The sequence below is a fragment of the Ornithorhynchus anatinus genome, chromosome X2 (genome assembly GCF_004115215.2).
Source record: "Ornithorhynchus anatinus isolate Pmale09 chromosome X2, mOrnAna1.pri.v4, whole genome shotgun sequence".
In the NCBI taxonomy this organism is placed as follows: domain Eukaryota; kingdom Metazoa; phylum Chordata; class Mammalia; order Monotremata; family Ornithorhynchidae; genus Ornithorhynchus; species Ornithorhynchus anatinus.
The window spans coordinates 28,929,222-28,946,282 of NC_041750.1; the positions used below are offsets into that span (position 1 = coordinate 28,929,222).

The window sequence follows — 17,061 nt, forward strand, 5'->3', positions numbered from 1 at the left end:
TGACTGCAAGCTCCCCTCCCAATCGCTCAGTAAATACTATGGATTGATTAATAGTTTTCAATCTCCTGGTTGACCCATGTCCAATTTTCCTTGTAGCTCCCACCGCTACCACTCCTGTCCAAGGTCCTTGTCCAAGGCCCCTGACTACACCGGAGGTGTTACGCCAGCACCCAAGGACATGCAGAGGACAATGCAGACAATGCAGGTTCAAGTGTGAATTGTGGCAGGCAGGAGGGTGGGGCCCCAAATGAGGAGATGACTTTTGTAAACTCTGAGGGGCAACTGTGCAAAGGAAGTGAGGAAGGTCTCCCCAGGGGCAGCATCCGCTCTCTGAGACTCACTTAAGAAGGTCCCTCACCACGAGACCCAGTTCCCCTAGCTTTTCCTCAGATACAGGAACCTCATTTACCAAGAGAAGCACAGCTTTGGACACATTTCAAGTCCTGACAGTGAGAGGGTTACAGCAGGGGCCGGGGGTGGTCCGAGTTCCTACTAGTGCCAGCCAGTAGGAAAGACAGAAGAGGGAAGGGAAGAGATTTCTTGTGTGATGGAAGTTTTTAGTCAAATTCCAGACACACCTTAAGTTTTTATTGGCCCTGAAACACCCTCATTCTCCTAAACTAAGAGATAAATGATGTGTGAATGTGTGTGTGTTTGAGTGGGAGAGTGGGTGACAGACAAAAAGTGAGAAGATGGGTGTGTGTGTGTGTGTGTGAAAGAGAGAGACAGAAAAGCAGGAAGCTCAGAGGTGGGTGAGGGGTGAACAGGAAGAGGAAAGGAGAGCCCTCAAGCAAGTGGGGTTGCTGCACCTGAAGTAGTAGCAGATTAGCAATTTCCCTCCCACTAGTCCAGTCTGCTACTAGGGCTCCCCTTCCCTCAGCTCTGGGCAGGCAATCAGGACCTCCTACCCTAAGCCCCTAATGGGAACCCCCTACCGGCCCTCATCTTGGGGAGTTGCAACCCCACATCCCAGGGCCTGCTGGGAGAGGTGGTTTCCTGTGCCCTTCCCCTCTAACACAGCCTGATTTCTCCACTCCCAGCTCCTGCAGGGGCCTTTTCCACTGCCCCCTGCACTCCGGGAAGCCTCAGGTTCCTGTTCTGATACCAACGACAAACCTGGGCTCTGCCTAATCTAGGGAGCCAGAAATTTTACTTGAACTGGGAATGTGCATCATTCGCTGCGAGGGACTACAGATCTTGGGAATCAAACAGCTCTTCCAAGCAGCTTCCACACCTTACAGCTCAGAAGTAAAAGGTAGGGATAACTGAATCAACAGGAGGAATTGTGGGCGAAACCAAAGAAGACAATAAAAGGTAGGGATAACTGAATCAACAGGAGGAATTGTGGGCTAAACCAAAGAAGACCCAATCGACTAATTAATCAATAGCACTGACTAAGCGCCTGTGTGCAAAGCACTATTCTAAGCTACTGGGAGAGGACATTAGAGTTTGCAGACGTGATCCCCTCCCTCAAGGAGCGCTGCCCAGGATAACTGCAGACAGGATTCTTCGAACATATTTTGGCTCTGCCTTCTCTGAAAGCCAGTATTTTGCCCTTCTCCCACTAAAATCCTTGTTTTGCCATCCCCCCACAGCACCGCTTCCCTAGTGCTTAGAACAGTGCTTAGCACATAGTAAGCGCTTAACAAATCCCAACAATTATTATCCTTGGAGTCGTACCTTGTCATTCTGCTCATGGTCCCGCAGATGGCGCTGAAATTGGGTCTCTTTTGGAAAAGACAGCAGACAGATATCGCACTTGTGGAAGTTAGGAGCTGGATATGCATAATTAGCGTTCTCCGCGTTCAGTGTTAAAACGCCATCTGCAAAATCGCCCAGGTGTGGAAAATGAAAAACGGTTGGTGTCCCCATAGCACGAGCGAATCTAAATAATTCGGAGGCTATTGAAAAACCAATGACATGGGCGCATCCACCGGCTGAAAGGTTCCGAATGAAGCTGTGTCCGGAAGCTTCGGAAAGCTACTCTCCTTACACTGCTACCAGGGATTGAGGATCGTGCTAGGCCCTGACAGGGAGGGCAGTGGTGCCGTTAGAAACTCGGACCATCCTGGGCCTGACATCACAATTACCTCCTGGAAACCGTGTCTTAACCTGACGGAACCCATTTACACTCAGGAGCCACAGGAAGGAATTGGTTCCCTGAGCCAAGGTCCAATACCCCTTTTTAGCAAAATCCCCCAGAACTGTGTTCTTCGTTATTATTATAGTGAAGAAGCATGGCCTAGTAGAAAGAGCTTGGACCTGCGAGTCAGAAGACTGGATTCTAACCCCAGCTCCACCACTTACCTGCTGTGTGACCTTGGGCAAGTCTCTTAACTTCTCTGTACCTCAGTTCTCTCATCTGCAAAATGGGGATCCAAACCTGTTCTCCTTCCTACTCGGACTGTGAGCTCCATGTGGGACCTGATTATCTTGTATCTATCCCAAGGCTTAGTACAGTGCTTGGCACGCAGTAAGTGCTTAACACATACCACAATTATTATCGTCATTAATAATAATTTTAAAAAGAGGAGTGAGGCTACATCAGTTTGATGTATTGCAGGGAGAGAGAGACTCAGAGTTATTGCATCAGGGCGTTCCACAACAGGGTAGTTGACATTCACTTCTCTGGAAGAAAAAAACTTTCCTGTTTCTCCCCCATCCCTTTCCATCATGCCTTTGAAAACTGTTTCCCCTTTGTGGTGCGCACGCGCGCATACACACACAAAAACACCCCCTCCACCTCCACCCCAGCTCCTGTTCTAAACTGTGAGCCCGTTGTTGGGTAGGGATTGTCTCTGTTGCCAAAGCGTATTTTCCAAGAGCTTAGTACAGTGCTCTGCACACAAGCGCTTAATAAATACGACTGAATGAATGATTGTGTCCTGGGGGCCAATGCCATAAAGGAGGCTGGCGACATAAAACTAAAATGAGGCATAAATTTAGGAACTTCGTAAATGCCGTTCATCTTAACTCGAAATGTCTCAAGTGGAGGACTTCCTGAAGTTGCCTTTGGGTGGAACGTTCTGGCTCGTGAATGACCCAACCAGTGGGCTTAAACTGCGCCTCGAGCTTCAAGATAACGGAGGAGTCGTAAGCCCACAGGTCCGGGGTTGCAGCACTGCGGTCACTGGGGTGTCGGACCCTGCAGGGGTCTCTCTTGCTCTACTCGCTCTTTCAGGCCTCCTCACCCCACCGGGCCCCGGGCCATCCGGGCCAATCGCGATTAGTTTCACTGCAGTGGGAGCAGAGCCAAAAAGCAAAAACGTTTTTTTTTTGGGTCCCGGCTAATTCAGGTTTGGGTTCCCTTTCTTGGACACCCCATATGTCCAGACAGAATACACCTGACGCTTGCACAGCCAGTTTTATCAAATCCTCATCCCCTGTGGGGAAGTTCAAGGATCCGCAACCCTTTTTTTATGGCATTTATTTAGCACTAACTATGTACCAGGCACTGTACTAAGTGGTGGGGAAGAGACAAGCTAATCAGGTTGGACACAGTTCCTCTCTCACACGGGCCAAACAGTCTTAACCCCCATTTTACAGATGGGGGAACTGAGGCCCAGAGAAGTGAAGTGACTTGCCCCAGGTCACACAGCAGACAAGTGGCAGAGCTGGGATTAGAATCCAGGTCCTTCTGACTCCCAGACCCGTGTTCTATCTACTAGGCAACACTGCTTCCCTTCCCCGGTCGCTCCAGGTTCTTCCAAAAGTGCAAGGGCAGCCAGGTCCATGACCCAGAGACTGAAAATCTGAATGCACTGGGGAGGATGGAGGAGCCCAGGTGGATCTGGGACCACTTTGGGGCCAAAGAAAGCCTTTTACAATAAATGCCCCAGCTCAAGCCTCAGACTATTTGTGCAGACGTCTTAAAACACCTCTGAGGATACTCTCTTTAAGCGCAGAGCAAAACCATCTCCGATAATACTTGGCTTTCCCAACACCCCGCCAAAAGTGGTCGCTCTGGTCACAACTACTAAGAAGTTTCCTTTGGGAAGTGTCTTTCCATGAAGTAAATACTGGGCCTGTTGGATTAAATGGACATTTCATTTCAGAATTCATTAAAAAGACTATGCTCCTAGCCATCGGCGGGTGGCATGGTTGAGTTTCTGACTGCTTAATATCCTCTAGGTTTAAGAGGAGAAAATTAAAGGAACTACCTTTCAAATCCTCTTATGAAATGTAGAAGAGCCTGACTAATTTCCGCTTGGGGTAAAGTGCACATCACAGCCTCTCACTGAGGGGGAAGCTTTTCACAGAACTTTTGCACCTAAAACTGGGCAAAACTTACATCACTGAAGCTGATGGGCAGAAATGCGAGGGACAGTATATACAATGTACTGGAAAAATTAACTTGCTCGACTGAATTTGAGTCCTTTTTTTTTTTTCTTAAGAGCAAAACCTTGGCAAAAGTTTTACTTTTCTACCTGTCCTTAAACTGCAGCTCCTGGGCTCCTATCGTGGGGGTGAGTAGGAAAGGAGGCCGTCTCAGAGCAAGGACCTGGTCTATCCCAGGTACTGCCCAAAGGATCCCGGCTGCCTTCTCCTCCTTCCCTTTCTCCTTCGGCCCAGTCCGGACCCTGGGAGACTCCAGGGGACTCCTGCCCCCAGCTCGATGCAGGGAGTCAGTTCCCAAAACAGGACCAGCCCAGGGAACACCCAAACAGGGTTGAGGGATGAGGCAAAATTAGCAGTCCGAGGTGAATCCATGCGAAACCAAGCCTGACTCTCCTACAAGAGGACACTGATGCAAAGTAATAATAATTAGTAAAAATTTTGTTAAGCGTTTACTATGTGCCAGGCACTGTACTAAGCTCTGGGGTGGAAACAAGCAAATCAGGTTGGACACAGCCCCTGTCCCAGGTGGGGCTCACAGTCTCAATCCCCATTTTACAGATGAGATAACTGAGGCCCGGAGAAGTTGAGTGACTTGAGAAGCAGCATGGCTCAGCGGAAAGGGCACGGGGTTGGGAGTCAGAGGTCATGGGCTTGAATCCCGGCTCTGCCAATTGGCAGCTGTGTTACTGTGGGCAAGTCACTTAACTTCTCTGTGCCTCAGTTACCTCATCTGTAAAATGGGGATGAAGACTGTGAGCCTCACGTGGGACAACCTGATGACCCTGTATCTACCCCAGCGCTTAGAACAGTGCTCTGCAAAATACCAACATTACTATTATTATTATTGCCCAAGGTCACAAAGCAGACAATTGGCAGAGCCAGACTTAGAATCCATGAACTTCTGACAGAGAAAAAGTCCCGCAGCCTCTCTCGTGGAGCTAACAATAGAGTGGTTTGAATGAGTCCGGAGGGAGGTGATAGAGGCCTGCCCCAGCCCTACCAAGCAGGCCTAAGCCCCGTTGGGGTTTGAGGAGAACATAGAAAAGAGTCAGGAGGTGTGGGGCTCGTCTCACTCCAACCCTGACAGTGCTGGGTCATAACCAGATAAGAACATCACTGAAAGCGGGCCTGGGGCCCATCCTAGGCCACGCAAGGTATGAGGAGAGTCAATGGGGTGCTGGCTCTTGGGTAAACAAGGGTCAGTTCTGGCTATATTGACTATGAGAGGTAAAGCTGACCCACACAGAGCCTCCTGTTCACCTTCCCATCCCAGGACTGGGCACTGGGTGCAGAGAGGAAGGGAGAAAGGGAGGGAGAGGGAAGGAAGGAGGGAGGAGCACTGGAATGGTGAGCAGGGCAAGGGAAGGAAGCTTAGCTGACCACTGCCTGGCCACCCATCCGCTCACCTCACACTGATGCTGACACACTTGGCTGCCAAGAGAGAAGGCAACAGCTGAAGCAGTAAGCCAGGAGCAGCTTCCCCAGAGGAGGATGGTTTGGGCTAAGGGGGCCACTTTACTGGCCATGTCCCAGGAGAGTGAGCTCTGTATGTCCTCAAGGCTCCCCTGGCGTTTGCTGGACAGTCATGCTCGGGCCAAGTAGACACCTCACAAACTCAGTTCCAGGGTTGGCTGCAGTGACTGCACAGACCTCCTAAATTTACCCTTTTATCATCCCCTAAACTGGGGAGAGTTCTGCTTCCTTCTACCATGGCAGAGAAAAAGAAGGGCCATTTTAGCAGCCATCAGGCTCCGAGTTTTCAAACGGGGGTGATGGGGGGGGGGTGCTTCAGGGGAGCCATGGAGACCGGGGTGGGCGGGCTCTGACAACCTCAGAAGGACGGTTTGTGGTAGCAGTGGCAAGACTGCACAACCTCTTCCTCTCACATCCTCTTTTCCCAGCCCAGGTGCTGGCTCTGATCCCCAGGCAGCCCCCAAAGCTAACTGAGCCCCCAGTGGGGCCAGCTGCTGCTCCCCCCTGCCCGTCATTATGACCATTCACCCCTTTCCATTTTTGCTTTTCTGGGCAGGCCAGAAATAAGGCTGTTCTCGCTGTCCTCTTCCATCCCACACAGTGAGGACAACCAAAGAATTTCAATCAACAGTCGGTCACTGAATGTGGTGGTGTTTGAGCACCTACGGCACGTGGAGCACCGTACTAAATCCAGTAGAGTTAGTACATCCATTCCCTGCCCTCTGAGGCTGTAGAGGATTCTTGGCTCACTTGGTGGGGTTGTGGATTTTCAAACCAGCACTGGGGTTAATGGTCAGGGGGACCATGGTACTCCGGGACAAAGGCAACCCAGTCTGATCCAAAGTCCCCTGCCAGGTAGTGTGGATCTCAGCCGCCCAACGAATGAGAAGAGGGTGAAGAACTCACTGTTTTCCCCCCATAACTATGAAAGGACCGGCCCACTGATAATAATTCTGGTATTTGTCAAGTGCATACTACGTGCCAAGCACCGTACTAAGCGCTAGGGTGGATACAAGTCACTTCTCAGTGCCTCAGTTATCTCATCTGTAAAATGGGGATTAAGACTGTGAGCCCCACGTGGGACAACCTGATTCCCGTGTCTACCCCAGCGCTTAGAACAATGCTCGGCACATAGTTGTTGCTCGCTTAACAAATACCAACATTATTATTATTATTATTACAAGCAAATCAGGTTGGACACAGGCCCTGTCCCATATGGGGCTCACGGTCTTCATCCCCATTTTACAGATGAGGTAAGTGAGGTCCTCAAGAAGTAAAGCGACTTGCTCAAGGTCACAGGGCAGACAGGTGGCGGAGCTGGGATTAAAATCCATGACCTCTGACTTCCAGGCCCGTGATCTGTCTACTACGCCATGCTGATCTACCGCTTGTGTGGAATTTGAGAAGCTTCCTGGAAATAAGGGGTTGACAGTCCTAATAACAATGTTGGTATTTATTAAGCGCTTACGATGTGCAGAGCACTGTTCTAAGTGCTGGGATAGATACAGGGTCATCAGGTTGTCCCACGTGAGGCTCACATTCTTAAAGCCCATTTTACAGATGAGGTAACTGAGGCACAGAGAAGTTTAGTGACTTGCCCACAGTCACACAGCTGACAAGTGGCAGAGCCGAGATCTCTCACAGTTCCCACTGGCACACTGGTGTTTGCTTATTTTTATTATTATTGTTTATGTTAGGGTTGGTGTGGTTTCGATGCTTGTCTTTGTTCATTGCTTTATTTTCATTTGTACACACTTTCATTCTTTTACCTTTGTATATTTAGTCTTTTATACCTGCTTGTCTTCCCCTCAGAGTGTAAACTGCTTGAAGGGGAGCGCCCACATTTTCTCTTTCTATTGTCTATTTCCCAAGGGCTTAGTACCGTGCCCTGAACTCAGTAGATGCTCAAAAATGATGCTGCCGATGATGCTGATGACACCCAACACTGAACAGGAAATTAAAAGCAAAGGCTGCTCCTCCTGCAGCTGTTCCCTGGCTCCAAGCCAGTCCCGTTCACTGGAACCAGGAGGTGGATACCCAATCTGAGAAGACCCCTCTAGGTCCAGCCTGATACCTCCCAGGCCATCCTCACCCTTGAAAACCCCTTGAGAGCCTGGTCCTCCCCTTGGGCCCATCGCCAGGAGGAAGAGCCCTAGGGCTCAATGCTCAGTTGCACAACAAAAAAAAAAGTGCATCTCCAATAGTCTCTGCCTGTTGTAGTTTATTTGAAGGTTTTCCTTGCTATCTACCACTTCTCTGAGCGAGGTCTAATTACAAATAGGCATAAAGGAGGGTTCCTGACCCTGCCAAACAGATGAGTCAATCTGCGCTGCCCCACAGATGGACACTCCGGGTCCCAGTTAGATGTTCGCATCTGAAAACTGAACTCGGCCTAGTCCATACAGCAAAGATGGGTCCTAATGTCATGAGCAGACATGTCTAAAAAACCGGGCCCATCCAAACACACCTAAGGTCACCTCTCGGAGGCAGCATTGTGCTTTGGCCCATTCTAAGTGCTTAATAACATTATTATCATTGCTAAGTATGCCCTTTTTCCCGTTCCAGGTGCCGCTGTTTGGCTACCTCAGCCAGCAAGAAATGTCCATTTGGGAATCAGAAGGGCTTTGGGGAGGAGCCCTGCCAAAACTTCAGCCCTTCTGAGTTTGGTCGAACCTCTGGGTTACAATTCTTGGCCCAAATCCTGCCTGCCTGCCCACTGGCGGCCCTTAGAGAAGCAGCATGGAAAGAGGCCAGGCTTGGGAGCCAGAGGTCATGGGTCCTAATCCCGGCTCTGTCACTTGTCAGCTGTGTGACTCTGAGCAAGTCACTTCACTTCTCTGAGCCTAAGTTCCCTCATCTGTAAAATGGGGATGAAGACTGTGAGCCCCACCTGGGACAACCTGATCACATGTATCCCCCCAGCGCTTAGAACAGTACTTTGCACATAGTAAGTGCTGAATACCAAAATTTATTCATTGTATTTTTATTTGGAGGGGCCCGGCTTTTGGGTTTTTTTTTTTAGACATGTCTAGTCATGACATTATGACATGGTCATCCCTAGGGCACCCGTTGGGGCTGCAGGGGAGGGAGGGGGAGGGGGTCGGCAGGGGCTCCCGGGCTTCCAGAGCCTGGTATGAGGAAGGGAAATGGAGGAGGAAGGAGGAGGAGGAGGAGGAAGGAAGAGGAAGGAAACGGACGGAGACGGGCGGACGGGGGAAGAGGAAGGAAGGAAGGAGGAGGGAGGAAGGGGGAAGAGGAAGGAAGGAAGGAGGAGGAAAGAGGAGGAGGGAGAAGGAGGAGGGAGGAAAGAGGAGGAGGGAGGAAAGAGGAGGAGGGAGGAAAGAGGAGGAAGGAGGAAGAGGGAGGAAGGAGGAAGAGGGAGGAAGGAGGAGGAGGGAGGAAGGAGGAGGAGGGAGGAAGGAGGAGGAGGGAGGAAGGAGGAGGAGGGAGCAGGAAGAAGGAGGGAGGAAGGGGGAAGAGGAAGGAAGGAGGAAGAATGAGGAAGGAGGAGGGAGGAAGGAGGGATGAGGAAGGAAGGAAAGAGGGATGAGGGAGGAAGGAAGGAGGGATGAGGGAGGAAAGAAAGCGGAGGGAGGAAGGAGCAGGAGAAAGGAGGAGGAGAAAGGAAGGAAGGAGGAAAGAGGAAGAAAGGGGAAGGAGGAGGGAGGAGGAAGGGAGGAGGAAGAAGGAAAGAGGAGCATGAGGAAGGGAGGAGGTATAAAGAAGGAAGGAGGAGGAGGAGAAAAGAGGAGGAAGGAGGAAGGAAAGAGGAGGAGGAGGAGGAGGAGGAGGGAGGAGGAGGAGGAGGCCCTGCCCCGCCTCAGCCGCTCCCGCCTCAAGCCGGAGACAAAAGTAGGGCCAGGCGGCGCGCGGCGGAGGGGCCGGGGACGGGGACGGCGGCGAGGAGGCCCCACGCCGTATCCTTCCGCCCGCCCTGCCCGCTCGCCCGCCCGCCCGTCCGGCCGCTCCCTCCGGCCCTCCCGCCCCGGCCTTCTCCGCGCGGCACACACACGCTCCTCCCAGCCCTTCTTTCTCTCCTTCTCCCTCCTCCCTCGTCCGTCCGTGCGTCCCCGGGCAGTCCTTACCGCAGTGGGCGGCGGAGGGGCCGCTGTCCCTCGGCTTGGGCGGGCGGCCCCGCGGCATGGCGGCCCCGAGGGGGGAGGCTGGGGTGCGGCGGGGCAGCTACACCCATACACACACACACACACACACACAGACACACACACGGGGGGGGGAGTCACCGAGGCGCGCGCCCGCACGGCAGGAGGAGGCGGGGGCGCGCGCGCGGGGCGGCGGCGCGCGCGGGGAGGAGGAGGAGCAGCAGCGCCCCCCGCCGGGCCCCGTCCATCCGGGTCCCCTGCGGGGCGGAGGGGAGGAGGGGGGGCCGCCGCCGACCCCCGGGCACCCGGGGGGAAGCCGGAGGCTCTTACGGAGGAGGGGGAGGCTAGAGGGAGGGGGCCATCGGCCAACTTTTTTGATGGGGGGGGAGGAGGCCGTTGCGGCGCGGTGCGCATGCGCCGGAGGAGGACGGTTGGGCGAACGGCCCGGGCGCCGCGCGCATGCGCGGGGAAATGGGGAGCCGCTCTCCGCGCAGGCGCAGAACGCTCACCTGGCTGGCCCTGCCCAGTCACTCAATCATAATGTTGGTGTTGGTCAATAATAATGTTGGTATTTGTTAAGCGCTTACTATGTGCAGAGCACTGTTCTAAGCGCTGGGGAAGACACAGGGGAATCAGGTTGTTCCCCCGTGGGGCTCACAGTCTTCATCCCCATTTGACAGATGAGGGAACTGAGGCACAGAGAAGTTAAGTGACTTGCCCACAGTCACACAGCTGACAAGGGGCAGAGCTGGGATTCGAACTCATGACCCCTGACTCCAAAGCCCGGGCTCTTTTTCAACGCTTCCTAGGTGCAGAGCACTGTTCTAAGCGCTGGGGGAGATTCAGGGTCATCAGGTTGTCCCCCGTGAGGCTCACACACTTTTAATCCCCATTTGACAGATGAGGGAACTGAGGCCCAGAGAAGTGAAGGGATCTGCCCACAGTCACACAGCTGACAAGGGGCAGAGTCGGGATTCGAACTCATGATCTCTGACTCCAAAACTCGGGCTTTTTCCACCGAGCCACGTTGCTATAATGTTGGTATTTAAGCGCTTACTAGGTGTAGAGCACTGTTCTAAGCACAGGGGGAGATACGGGGTCATCAGGCGGTCCCTCGTGAGGCTCCCAATCTTCATCCCCATTTGGCAGATGAGGTCACTGAGGCCCAGAGAATAATAATGTTGGTATTTGTTAAGCGCTTACCAGGTGCAGAGCACTGTTCTAAGCACTGGGATAGATACAGGGTAATCAGGCGGTCCCTCGTGAGGATCCCAGTCTTCATCCCCATTTGGCAGATGAGGTTACTGAGGCCCAGAGAAGTGAAGTGACTCGCCCACAGTCACCCAGCTGACAAGTGGCCGAGCCGGGATTCGAACCCATGACTTCTGACTCCCAAGCCCGGGCTCTTTCCACTGAGCCACGCTGCTTCTCATTCCATCCAATCGTAGTAAAAATAACAATGGCGTTTGTTAAGCGCTTCCTACGTGCCAAGCACTGTTCTAAGCGCTGGGGAGGGTGCAAGGTGATCAGGTGGTCCCACATGGGGCTGACAGTCTCCATCCCCATTTGACAGAGGAGGGAACTGAGGCCCAGAGACGCAAGTGACCAAAGTCACACAGCTGACAAGTGGCAGAGCTGGGATTTGATCAATCCTACTGACTGAGCGCCTCCTGTGTGCAGAGCACTGTATGAAGCGTGTGCGCTTGGAAGGTACGATTTGGCAATAAAGAGAGGAAACCCCTGCCCACACCGGGCTTACAGTCTAGGGGGGAAGACAGACTTCAAAACAAACAGACAAGCAAGTGGCAGAGTAGGATTAGAACCCAGGTCCTTCTAATTGTGGCTAGTTTGATCTGATTGTACTGTATCCCCAGGACTTGGTACACTCAAGTGCTTAATAAACTTCATAATGGTATTGAGTACTTACTATGTGCAGAGGACTATACTAAGTACTTGGGAGAGTACAGTACAGCAAAGTTGGTAGACACATTTCCTGCCCACAGGAACTTCCAGTCTAGAGGAGGAGGTAGACTTTATAATAAATTTCAGATATGTACAAACAAATGTGCTGTGGGGCTTAAGGTGGGATGAACATCAAGGGTTTAAAGGGCACAAATCCAATGCACATGTAACGGCTATGGGACAGCAGGTAGAGGAAATGAGCGCTCTTGGAGTATATGTGATTTTACCAACTAAAGATTACCGCTGGACACCAACAGAATAACCCCTCAAAAAATAAAGGTCGAGCAACATTAGCTGTCTAGCACACTATTGCCAGAGGAAGTTCTGGCCTTGCTTTATTCCGAACAGTGCCAAAAATGGAGAAACAACTATAAGACCTCCAAATTGTTGCGAGCTCCTTGCAGTCACAGGACGAATGGCAATTTGAGCAGGGTGGAAGATGTAGCAGAGTATCTTGGTTTGTGGACTCCAGCCAACTCTAGCAGATGCTTTTTTAGCAGCAGATAATTATACTCCGAAACAGAAGTGAAATTGAATGTATCCAAACCGAAAGAGCATCCCTGCAAAAAGCTTCCTTAAAAGACCTTTGGAGCAAAGCGGCGGCCATCACTCTCCGTTGTAGGAAATGGTTTGGAAAAGCCCCTTCTTCTCCATCCTTTGGGTCCTTCTTTCTTATCCTCTTCATCTGCTCCCAAGTTTCTTCCCATTTTCCTGTCCCCAGCTAAACCTCGCCCTGTCTGGAAGCGGCAGGTGGCCCCAGACCTCAGACCGGGAACCACAGTTCCGTCTTTTGAAACATGGGATGCTTCAAACGAAGTTGGGGAACAGAATCGAAAAAAAAAAGGTCATTATGAGCAGAAAATGTGCCTGATAAATCTTTTGTACTCTCCCAATTGCTAGTGTAGCGCTCTGCAGATGGTAAGTGCTCAATAGAGAAGCAGCGTGGCTCAGTGGAAAGAGCACGGGCTTTGGAGTCAGAGATCATGGGTTCGAATCCCGGCTCTGCCACTTGTCAGCTGTGTGACTTTGGGCAAGTCACTTAACTTCCCTGTGCCTCAGTTACCTCATCTGTAAAATGGGGATTAAGACTGTGAGCCCCACGTGGGACAACCTGATTCCCTTGTGTCTACCCCAGCGCTTAGAACAGTGCTCTGCACATAGTAAGCGCTTAACAAATACCAACATCATCAATAAATACCACTGATCGATTGACGAGAAGCAAGACTGGTTGCACTGTACTCTCCCAAGGGCTTAACACAGTGTTCGACACACGGTAAGCGCTCAATAAATGCCATTGATTGGTGAGAACCGAGGCTGGTTTTCTAGAGTGGCCCCAGCCCAACTCTGGCTGACCTTTAGAGGCAGGGTTTGAGTGGCAGACTTGACAAACACCAGTGTGCGAGCACGCGCGCACACACACACACACACACCATCCCCCCCCCCCCACCCCCCAGAGTTGTTTCACAGGCAGCAGTTAAGATCCAGACTGTTTGGGTTGGTCTTTGCCGACCTTTGCACTGCTTCTTTCTTGAGTTCATTCATTCAGTCGTATTCATTGAGCACTTGCTGTGTACAAAGCACTGTACTAAGTGCTTGGGAGAGTACAGTACAACAACAAACAGATACATTCCCTGCCCACAGCACGCTCACAATCGAAAGAGAATCACAATCTTAAGAGAAGCAGTGTGGCTTAGTGGAAAGAGCACAGGCTTAGGAGTCAGAGGTCGTGGGTTCTAATCCTGGCTCCGCCACTTGTCAGCTGGATGACTTGGGCAAGTCACTTCACTTCTCTGTGCCTCAGTTACCTCATCTGTAAAATGGGAATTAAGACTGTGAGCCCCACAGGGGACAACCTGAATACCTTGTATCTACCCCAGTGCTTAGAACTGTGCTTGCCAAATAGTAAGCGCTAATACCATTGCTATTATAGAGGGAGACAGACATTAATATACATAAACAAATGAATGAATAAATGAATAAAATAAATGGTTTGGTTGTGTCCGCCCTCAGAATGAAAGCCCCTGGTGGGCAGACACTGTCTTCATTCCCAGGTTTTTAGATGTATTGTGACCCATTTAATGATGTGCTAGGCACAAAGCAGGTATTCATCCAATTTAAAAAGTGAAGAATAAAAAATCTACCCCTGACTCATCGTGGTGTAGACTCCCCACTGTGTCAAGAAGGCTCCAGTGAGGCTCCTGGAAAATGTATGTATCTTCATGTCCTAATTCTGGCTCCCTGTTTCATTCTCTCCCTCCATCCCTCAGTGCTGTGTTTGTGTCTCCCCATACTGGGGCTTTCCAACAAGCTAGCCCTTCAATCAATCAATCAATCAGTGGTATTTATTGAGCACTTAATGGGGGGCAGAGCACGGTATTAAGCGCTTGGGAGCATAGTACAGTGCTCTGAACACAGTAAGCGCTCAATAAATACGATTGAATGAAGTACAATTTAATAGAATTGTATGACACAATCCCTACCCACAAGGAGTTTTGAGTCGAGTTCTTCAAAACCTGCCTGTCAGGCTTGTTCTTTCCCACGCCCCCATCCAGTCCCAGACCCTATCCACCCTATCAAAGGGACAAGTGGGTCTCATGCACGAGGGGGAGAATTAGAATCTGAGTGACTTGGCCCTGAAAGAGCCCAAGTTTTACTTGAGATAGCAAGAGACTTAGATACCTCAAGATTCTAGTCCCAGTGACCTGCAGGAGGGCCGTGGGCAAGTCACTTAACCTCTGTCCAATACAGATAATAATCCCTGCCCCATTAATGTTAGAAGGGTAAAATTTGGTCAAGGACGTGAAGAGGAGACAAAAGGCCTGGTATTAATGGCTCCTGCACTGTTTTTTGTGTTGGTGGCAGTCCACGTAGCCAGGACCCAAATGAGAGGGTTCTCCAGGCCCTAACCACATGATGTAAGGGATAAATAGAAATAAAGGCCTATTTGTTCCCAATGCAAATGTTTCATTTTTATCACTGTGCGTCTATTCCACCTCAATAAAACAAAAACCTGATAGAAATCTCCAAGCGAACACTGCCACTGATTTCTCCCCAACTATTTACCTGCCAGTCTATGCAGGGTCATTTTTAAATTTTGGAACGATTTTTGTCACAGGAGTTTCAGAGGTTTGGGTTTCACACTCAGATTTCTGCAGACAAAAATGAGTGGTGCTCCGTGGCCTGAGAGGCAAGGTGTTAGCATCTCTCTCTCTGTTTCACACACACGTGACCTGATAATCTGTTGTTCCCGGGCACCTCGCACTCCCTGTTGCCTGGCACTGCGGAATAAGCTCACCTCGCGAGCTGCGGAGGCCCACAGGGGGAGAAGTAATTGCAAGGGGAACACCTGATGGAACAGAACTTTCCAAACTTATTTCACCTCCTGCCACTATCTCCCCCGAGACCTCCCGTGTACTAAGCCCCTTTGGGTTTCTCCTCCTCCATCGCAAACAGAACCAATTCCCCAGAGCTTCACCCAGGCAGCGATCCTTAGCCTCCCGCCATGGTGCGTTACTGAATTGTGACTTCATAATTAATTAATTATGGTGTTGGTTAAGCGCTGCAGAAAGCGCCGGGATGAAAGCAGGATAATCCGATCAGATACCATCCCCGTTCCGCACAGGACTCAGACTAAGAGGGAGAAAGAGCAAGGAGGAAGTTCTTCCCCATTGTACAGATGAGTTAACTGAGGCCCCGGGAAATTAATAATAATAATGGTGGTATTTGTTAAGTGCTTACTATGTGCAAAGCACTGTTCTAAGCGCTGGGGGGATACGAGGTGATCAGGCTGTCCCACGTGGGGGTCACAATTTTTAATCCCCATTTTACAGATGAGGTAACTGAGGCATAGAGAAGTTTTTTGTTTAGTTTTGTTGTTTTTTTTGGTATTTGTTAAGCGCTTACTATGTGCCGAGCACTGTTCTAAGCGCTGGGGTAGACATAGGGGAATCAGGTTGTCCCTCGTGGGGCTCACAGTCTTAATCCCCATTTTACAGATGAGGGAACTGAGGCACAGAGAAGTTAAGTGACTTGCCCACAGTCACACAGCCGACAAGTGGCAGAGCTGGGATTCGAACTCATGAGCCCTGACTCCAAAGCCCATGCTCTTTGACTTGCCCAAAGTCACAAAGGCAGACCAGAGCTGGGACTGGAGCCTGGCTCTTCTGACGCCCCTGCCCCGAACTCTCTCCACCAGGTCAAGGTGTCCCTGACACTGTCAGTGAATAAAAGAAAATAATACTAATTGTGGTATTTGTCAAGTGTTATAAGCACTGGGGTGGATACAAGCATATTGGATTGGACACTGTCTGCGTCCCACATGGGGCTCACAATCTCAATCCACACTTTACAGATGACATAACTGAGGCCCAGAGAAGTGAAGTGACTTGCCCAAGTCACCCAGCCGAGAAATGGCCGAGCCAGTATAAAAAGCCGGGTCCTTCTGACTCCCAGCCCGAAGGCACCGAGTTCCCGGTCACTGCCTATCTCCGGTGGGAGAAGGGGCAGCCGGATCGGAGCCTGGAAAGTGACCCCGAAGGACTTGTCGGGAGCACAGGGATTAACCTCATGTGGCAGCCATCGCTGCCGCCTTCCTTCCCTATCCAGCAGGACTGCAGCTATACCAGCCCCTGCTCTCTGGAGCCCTATTCCCATCTGGGCCCCTTGTGCTGTACAAAAACAGTGACATTTGAAACATGCTGCTGATCGGGCCGGATGTCTTAAACAATATTCAGACTCCACCCTACCCTGCTTCTTCTTGAAATGAATTGTGAAAAGGAGAAGTGTCAATATTATTATTAGCAGCAGCAGCATTTACTAAGCACCAACTGTGTCAAGAGTGCCGTACTGGACACCTATTCTGTGCGGAGCACTGTGCTATCAGAGAAGCAGCGTGGCTCAGTGGAAAGAGCACGGGCTTGCGACTCAGAGGTCATGGGTTCTAATCCCGGCTCTGCTGCTTGTCAGCTGTGTGACCTTGGGCAAGTGACTTAACTTCTCCGTGCCTCAGTTACCTCATCTGTAAAATGGGGATTAAGACTGTGAGCCTCACGTGGGACAACCTGATTACCCTGTATCTACCCCAGCGCTTAGAACACTGCTCTGCACATAGTAAGCACTTAACACCAACATTATTATTATTACCTTGTTCAGAGAACATGTACTGAGTGCAGAGCATTGAAGAGGGCAC

General features: G+C 51.0%; 1 protein-coding gene across 6 annotated transcripts in view; it reads right to left on the reverse strand.

Moving 5' to 3' along the window:
* Positions 1-9,972, reverse strand: part of ZNF236 (zinc finger protein 236) — a 50,052-nt gene extending 40,080 nt beyond the window's left edge. For all 6 annotated transcript variants that reach the window (XR_003755475.1, XR_003755474.1, XM_029053066.1 and 3 more), the window contains exons 1-2: positions 9,897-9,972; positions 1,681-1,823 (exon numbers count right to left, since the gene is read on the reverse strand). Coding sequence is in view for 4 of the 6 variants with exons in the window: in XM_029053066.1 (XP_028908899.1) it covers positions 1,681-1,823; positions 9,897-9,954 (201 nt within the window). In the remaining 2 variants the exon portion in view is untranslated. The remainder of the gene's footprint in view (positions 1-1,680; positions 1,824-9,896) is intronic.
* Between the last annotated feature and the right edge of the window lie 7,089 nt (positions 9,973-17,061).